Source organism: Melospiza melodia, chromosome 12 (genome assembly GCF_035770615.1).
Source record: "Melospiza melodia melodia isolate bMelMel2 chromosome 12, bMelMel2.pri, whole genome shotgun sequence".
In the NCBI taxonomy this organism is placed as follows: domain Eukaryota; kingdom Metazoa; phylum Chordata; class Aves; order Passeriformes; family Passerellidae; genus Melospiza; species Melospiza melodia.
This window is the reverse complement of record NC_086205.1, coordinates 17,007,464-17,015,496: the sequence shown is the minus strand read 5'-3', so window position 1 is coordinate 17,015,496 and position 8,033 is coordinate 17,007,464. Positions and strand designations below refer to the sequence as shown.

The window sequence follows — 8,033 nt, the reverse complement described above, 5'->3', positions numbered from 1 at the left end:
ATACAAACCTACTGCAGATTAGGATTCTGTCTCCTGGGAAGACAGATGGTCCAGTTGGAGGATATAACATTCTCACAAACCTACCTGGAAAACTGCTTTTCAGTCCAGTAAAAAGTCAAGCCTCCATTCCCCCACAAGGAAAAAAAAAAAAAACAACCAAAAAACCCAACAACAACAACAAACTCCAACACACAGAATGCAGGAAGAACAAGGTGAATACTTTTCAAAATGTTTTTTTAATTAAAACCAAAAAAAGGAGCACACACCAGAGCTTGACATGGGCTAGTCAAACTGCTGGTCAGCAGGACATTGAACTGGCATGAGGAAGGCTGTGTTTCTGCATATCTCAGGAGCACTGGCACAGACAATGGGTCTCCTGGGAGAGTACTCTGCCTGCCAGGCTACTGCTGCTTTGTGCTGAGCAGGTTTCTCATGTAGTGATGGGAACTTCATCCTGCAGCCCAGACTCTTCTTTCAACAAACAGAAGTCCCAGAGGCTGGGGAAGAAACCATTTCAACAAATTTGCATTTTCCACGCACTTCTGGAGAGGATTCCCTGTTGTTTCTCCTGCCTCCCCCAGGCAGGTTTCACAGGTTTATATGGAAACTCATCTTTGGCAATGGCCACGTGGGTAGGACCCAGCTCTGCTTCTGCTGAAGCCAATCCATGTCCTTCCCAGGACCAAACTGCAGCTGCACAGGGCTCATGATCAAGAGCCAATTGTGCTTTAAGGTTAAATCCTCATCCACTCCATCAGGCCAGCAACTTCTGAGAGCTTCTTGTAAGTATGTACCAGTAAATTCAGGTAAATGTGAACATCTTGGCTATAGCAATGGGGTGAAGTTTTCAATTATGCCCAAGAGATGGAGGAGCTAAAGTTTTAAGACATGACTTGGGCACTAGATCAGGTATTGAAACCTCCCTGCCATCTAATAAAGCAGTTGCCAAAGCTGTTGGTGTGCTGCTCCACCAGCCTGGTTTCTGTACCACAAAGGCTGGACTGAAAAAGTGACACATTTTTCATACACAATTTTTATCAGTTAGAATTTACTAGATATGCACCTCATTTGTCTGTCAAATATTTTAAAAATACTTCAACCTGCTCTAATAATCACATTTTAACACATGCATCAAGTTTGGATCAGAACAGCGTCTCTGGGATAATCAGTAAGCCCAAATTGCTGATTTAAGGCCTAAATATCAGTCACTGGCCAGCCAGCCACAATAAGTCACTCTATCCTTGAACTCTTGGATTATTTTTGGCTCAGACTAACCCTTGTTACCATACATCTTACTCTACACACAGAAGAAAAGTGTATGTGTTTTTCAAGGCTACCGTTGCACCACAAGTTTACACACAAACACGAACTTTTGCAAACATGAGACCAGAGTAAGATCTCCCATGTCCCAGGGTGAGTCAGAAAGTTCTCAGGAGTCCAGGGAATGGTAACTGCCAGAAAGGATCAGGCCTAATACATGCATTAGAGAAGCAAGGTAGCTCCTTTGCTGGAGGTCTGGCTGATTCACTTTGCACATACCACTGCTTTAGCATTACATCCTTATCTAATGGTAAACCTGTTTCAACAACATGCAATACATATTAATGCAATATGCACTGCAACACACAATACGCATCCAAAGAAATATGCCAATGCAAAACTCTGACTGCTCACACATAGCCGGGCTAACAAGGAAGTCTTTTACAAAAGACAATCAAGAAATCACCTGAAACCATGAGACCAGAGGGGTCTCAAGCAATCAGCAATATTGAGACCTAATAACAGATGCTAATTCATGAAAGAAACACAAACAGTGGGACTGAGGTAATGGCAGAGATTTCATTAGTGCAATTACATTTAAAATGGTATGTTCTTTAATAGAATTTAAATAAGGCTTTGAATAATTACACACACTAAAACTAACATTCCATAACCTTATTCCGCATGGAAAAGCAGCAGAAACAACCCTCTGGACTGTACAAGGTCCAATTAATGAACAATTACATTCAAAAAGTAGATCAAAACAGAAACAACTCTTTCCCCAAAAAGCTGCATCATCATCTGTAAAGTCAGCTTTCTCCCCTGTATCAGAAATGTGAAGAACAGATGAGCTGGGCTTCAGCCCAGTAGCTTTGGCCTCGTCAGATTACCAGGAGTGCTTTCCAACCCAGCCTCTCCTCATTTCTTTAGGGTGATGGAAGCTTATGGAAAAAGAAGTGAATTTCTGAAGCAACGGAAGGGGAGTTTTTCTTTCTCCCAGCCCAACAATGTACATAAATTATGGAAGCTTGGAAAAACTCCTACATTACACTGTGGCTTGTGTTTATGATGCATGTCCTCCTTTAGAAACTACTCACAGACAATGGGCAGGGTGGGTGAAAAAGAAAAAAAAAAGCAGCATATGAAATAGTAATATACTGTTCCAAAATCTGCACTGTCCTGCAGAAACAGGATTTATAATTTGTTCAGATTGTTCTCAACAGATCCAATCTATGCTGGATATGTAAAAACCAAGAGACTAAGTCATCAAGGAAAACCAAATAAAAAAACCTGCGCACTGCAAGAGTTTTAAAAAACAAAACAAATAAAAATCCCAAGAAACACTGACGAAAGCTCAGAAAAATTTATCATCAATTCTGAAGTGGGGCCTTGTGACATCATCTGGGTTGATGAAGACAGAGATGGACTTCCCGGGGTTCTCAGTCACTAGCTGCTGCAGCTTTTTGGCTAACCGGTCGTCAGGCTGGTTGGGGTCCCCTCCGTCGGACTGCGGGGAGGGGATGCTGGTGGTGCTGCCCCGCCGCTGCAGCTCCAGGGTGAGCCTGTTGGCTGCCTTGACGTGCTCGATGGCAGTCCGGAGGTGCTCGGCGGGGTCAGAGCGCACCGAGGACAACTTCCGCGCGTGCAGCATCACCGTGTCCTCGGACAGGTGCTCCAGCATGTTGCACTGCGGGATGAAGTAGTTAGGGCACATCTTGTTGACCAAGCAGTGCTGGAGATCATCGATGAGCCCCAGGAGGAAATGGGCTGCGTAATCCTCCTGGGCCAGGTAGCTGGCTGGCAGCCTGTCACAAGCCCACAGCATCATGCTGCGCAGGTGATATGGACTAATGGCTTTGGGGCGGGACAGCAGTTTGATGATGATGGCTTTGCAGGCCTGGTAGGCTTGCATGAGGCTGCTGGAGATGCACTTTTTCAGCTGCACTTCACTCCTGGCAAATGACAGCCTCCATTCATTGTCCTTCTTCCCCTTGTAGGAACATGCAGGCACTAAGTAAAACCCACTTATGACTTCCTCCTCCGTGATCTTCCCATCCCAGAAGTGGTTCTCCATCAGCCAGCTCTGTGCCACAGCCGGCCAGCCTTTGAAGGACACCACAGGGACAATGTCATACAGCATGCGGCTGCTGCCCACTCCCAAAATAATGGATATGATAGTCCCGTTCTTTTCTACCTTCTCCACCTTTGGCATCCCTCGCTGGGGCTTCTTCTGGATCTCAGACAGCACGATGCTAATGGACTCATAGAACCAGTCTGCAACTTTTGTTGGGGAGAAGAAGTAATTGGTGGCTCCATTGATATGGTCCACGATTGTGCAGCAGTCCTTCCACTTGCTGATGGTTCCCTCGTCGAAGAGGCGCAGGCTGAGCCAGGAGTGGCACAGGGCCGAGTGGCGCATGTCCAGCGTCACCGGCTGGTTGCGGTCGTGCAGCTTCAGCGCGGGCACCAGCAGCGTGAAGTCCATGTCATAGTCTGTGCCCCGGGCATAAACATTCAGCTCATCGAGGTCAATGTCCACCACACCTTCCCGCACGCCGCCCGACAGCAGCAGGTACTCGTTGGCTACAGGCAGCTTCTGGTCGAGTTTCTGAACCATGCCTGAAAAAGATAGAAAGACAAGTCCTTTAAAAAAAACGATCCAGGATCTAACCAGGCTTAAAACCCATTCCATGCCCAGCAGAAAAAAGAAGGCAACCAGAGGTATGTATAACTTTTGGTGTGACAAAAACATGAATCAGTCCCAGCACTCAGACAACCTTTGGTCTCACCTGACGCAGAGCAGGGCCTTCACTGCATTCCTGGGAATGTGTGAAGTCCATCCTAAACATCAGATTTCAAGCAATGGAAAAAAGCAGCAGCCTCTGGTAAAACACAGCAAAGCTACTTCCAGAACTAAATGTAACTTTTTTAACACCTTCTAAACCAGTTTTTCACCATATTGATATTCATTTCCAGAGTATCCAAATGTTTCACCAACACGCCATAGAGAAAAGAAAATATTAATTGACTCGCTGTTCTTATTTTCTCTCTGGTATAGAAAAAATCTGGACCAGCAGCAGGGAGTTGGTTTGTTCATGAGTGAATGAATAGCTACAAATGTTAGTTCAAGCAGGTCTGATTTTACAATCCGCTTTACATTCACTGATGAACAAGGCAACATGAACAAAAGAAATGCATCCTTCTCTTATGGGTGAATGAAGCAGGTTAAATGATCAGGCAATTAGAGAAGTCAGCTCTGAAATTGGCTCTTTAAGCTGCAATGACATAAAATATCTGATCAGCTCTCCAGAACACAGACATGAAGACAGATTTTACTTTCAGCACCAAAACCAGACGCGACATTCACCCTGCAGTGCCTGTACCAGTTGTACAAAGCCAGCTTTTCACCAGGAATTCTATAAATACACCCCACTATACTGTGTCCATAGAAAATGAACAGCAGACTGAGACTCTACACAGAAGCTGAGATATTAGCACCTCATTCAGTGTTCAAATTAGGCTTAAAATTGAGCTCTGCAGTTCAACTGCTCTGCAGCCTGCTCCTGCTTTCTGTGCTGATTCACTGCTGGTGTTCCTCTTGTGGTTAAATGCTTTTGGTTGCTTCCCAGCCTCAATTCAGCTGCCACACCTCAGCCATGAGGGAACAAAGGCCAGTGGCTCTGAATGGAGATGCTGAAGCTGTTATGAGCACTGCAAAAGGGATAGATTTTATTCCTTACAAGTACAAATGCACTAGTTTCTGTTGGCATGCATTACTGAGTCCGGCTTCTGAAAGGCAATATGGTCTGTTTACATCAAGAATGGTCAAATGGGCAACTTCCATTAAAAGGAAGCCAGTCTTAGAGAGACAGCAGTGGGAATAACTAGCCAGAGGCATAACAGAGTGAGCCAGAAAGCTGCCAGTCACTCTGTCAGCCCAGAAATCACAGGCAGACACATCAAGAATGTGAAACACAAATGATCAGCACTACAGTATGAGTACCCATGCTGTCATGGTCCCAGTGGCTGCAGAGCCTTTCCTGAGGTAATGCATCCCTGTAGGATCACAGACACTGCCTGCACTGAGTGGGTCACCCTAGCAGAGAGCAGCAGCAGCACCCCAGGGCACTGAGGGCTGCACCAGGCTCAGTGGCACTGCAGAGCTTTCAGACAGACTCACCTGTCCTTCCCTGCATGCTAGGATTAAAACACTACCTGCATGCTTATAGGTAAGCCATGACCAGAGCAAAATCTAAAGCTCTGTGGACACGGATTCCTTGGGAAAGCCAAGGATATTGGAGGAAGAAGCCTCTGTGTGAGGCAGAATGCATCCTGGGGCAATATTCAGTGTACCTGAAAGCCCCCATGTGAAATTCCTTGTTAAAAACACTTTACCTGTTTCATTCCTTCCAAGAGCACTGGACCCAGTCCATTTTGCTGCATTGAGCTGGGGTGATTTTCCTGCCAGGCAGGCAAGGACATAAACCCTTCTATTTCATGCAGCTCCAGGGGCTGCAATAGAAGGAAATAGCTCTAAAGGAGTGCTAAGAAACTCTTCCTGCTAAATCCTGAGCTAATCCCATTCTGCGATCTTGCCACACGCTGCCCTGTTCATCCTCAAAGGGTAATAACTAAGAAAAGCTTCTGTCAACCTCAAAAACATTTTCTGAGGCTTAGACACACAGTGAGCTATGTTACCCTGATCTGTGGAGCAGCAAAGTCTTACACAGGCTTCTCTATCCCAGAGGCTAAATAGTAGCAGTCACTCTTTTGCTGTACCCAGAAGGGGTTTTCTAATGGGTACCTCAATTGATGTGACTTCTGCAGACACCACTGACACACTGCCTCTGAATCCTGTCCTTGAACCAGTGCAAGCAGCCTTAGTGCTTTACACCTCTGCTGGAAGCTGAGTCCAATGCCCACGAAGTAGAGTCTGGATCAATCACATCATAGGTACAGGGAGCAATTATTTTGCCCCCCAAAGATTAATGTACTACTGTTCCTTACAGTGAGGCAGCACAGCTATTCATGATATGATGGGTTTGGATGGCCCATCCTGCCTCTACACTCAGCCACAATGTCCCACTCAGGACAGTGCTCTGCAGCATCTGCCATGCAAATCTGCAGATGTTCCTGAGACAGGCAGACAGAATGTAACTATCCGACAGAGGAAAATGTTCAAACCTATAGGACTCAATAAAGGATGCATTTTTCTAAATCTTTTTAAACTTAAGGGATGAAAAACGCTCTCCCTTTGCACCAGAACTTCTATCCCAGAGCCTTCAACTAAAAAAGAAAATCAGGATTTTTCAAAAGAGATTCCCCACTTCAGAATCTGCTGTTGGATGGGTTGCTCTCCTTGGCCTGAAGAGAACCTTTGTCCTTACATGGGAGCAATAGAGTTGATAGTCTAACCCCATTTAACCAGCAGCAAGTGGGACTCAAGCCCTGCCTTCTGTACACTGTCAATGAGTCACTTGGTTTTCCCTCTCCAGAACTCTGGACCTACCAGCAGAAGAGAAATATTGAAAAATGGTAAGGAAATGGTTACAGGAAATGATCTAACATGTCATCAATATCTCTCCACCTGGCTGGCTGCAGTTTAAATCAAACCTTTGAGCTCTGCTTGGCACAGAATTTCCCCTTTAAGTCCCAAACCAGCAACATCTGCAGCTCTGCCACAGAACAAGAGAAGGAATTTTTGCTAAATGATCACAGCAGCATTGCTGATCCAACTGAAGTGGTGGAGCAGGGAGTTGAGATAAGGTCCCCTTGAGGAAAGTATATTTAGAATAGGCATAGAGTGTTCTATAAATAGTTGAGCTGGCCAAATTCAGGATTACCTAAGGCTTTAGGGGTTTGCAGTGTCTTTAAACTGCCCCCCTTGCTGACAAATCTATTTGAAATGTGAAGGGATTTCAAGGAGTCCCATCAGCCAGCACTATGTGGCACACACCAGCCTGTCACAAAGCTTTCACCTCAAGTTTCTGCAGCCCATGAATGTACAACACAAGTAGGCACTCCAGTTCAGCAAGCATGTAAGTGCAGATACAAAGAAAAATACCAAGCCTGGTACTCAACCCAAGTACTTAATAGCATCAGTGGGCAGTTTGAGCTCTGTTCTTTTCATCTCAGTCCCAGGGCCACCTGGGAGGAGAAGGCAATAGGGGTTACAGAAAAACTAATGAAATGTATAGAAAATCTGTGGAGTTGTCTGTAAAGACTAAACCAGAATTTGTAGGATCAAACACACAAAACAAATTTTAGCTGAAGGACCAGCTCTCATGGTATCCAAGTAGGTTCACTGATACATAAGAAGCCTCTCGCTACTACCAGGCAAGACACATCATTTGCAGTAGTACCTTGTGTGACACTGAAAAGGTGTTTGGCAAAGCTAAGTGAGGGACTGGTGTACAGTTACCTCTTCCTTCTAAAGCACCTTAAAGGATTCTGTTTTTCTAGATATGTAACTAATTTAAGATCTTCCCAAGCTAGTAAATTTGGCATTCTAACAGGTATGTATGCTTGCAAGCATGGGAAAGGCAAGGATTTTAAGAATCAGTAGCACCACCTGTAGGCCAGGCTTGCTGGTTGGTTTACTAAACATGAATTCAGAGGAAGACAGGTGAGCGAGTTCCACCAACAGAACATTGTTCCTTTGTTGTTTCTTCAGTGTAAGGGAAAAAAGGACTTATTTCTACTTCAAGCACTAAGATACAAAGAGAATAAGAACAGAGAAAAAATATTTTACTTTATATAACACCTACATTTAC

General features: G+C 44.9%; 1 protein-coding gene across 1 annotated transcript in view; it reads right to left on the bottom strand.

Moving 5' to 3' along the window:
- Positions 1–217: 217 nt before the first annotated feature.
- Positions 218–8,033, bottom strand: part of MB21D2 (Mab-21 domain containing 2) — a 58,682-nt gene continuing 50,866 nt past the window's right edge. Inside the window, exon 2 of the mRNA XM_063167014.1 lies at positions 218–3,879. Within this exon, the coding sequence (XP_063023084.1) occupies positions 2,615–3,879 (1,265 nt within the window). The 3' untranslated portion in view covers positions 218–2,614. The remainder of the gene's footprint in view (positions 3,880–8,033) is intronic.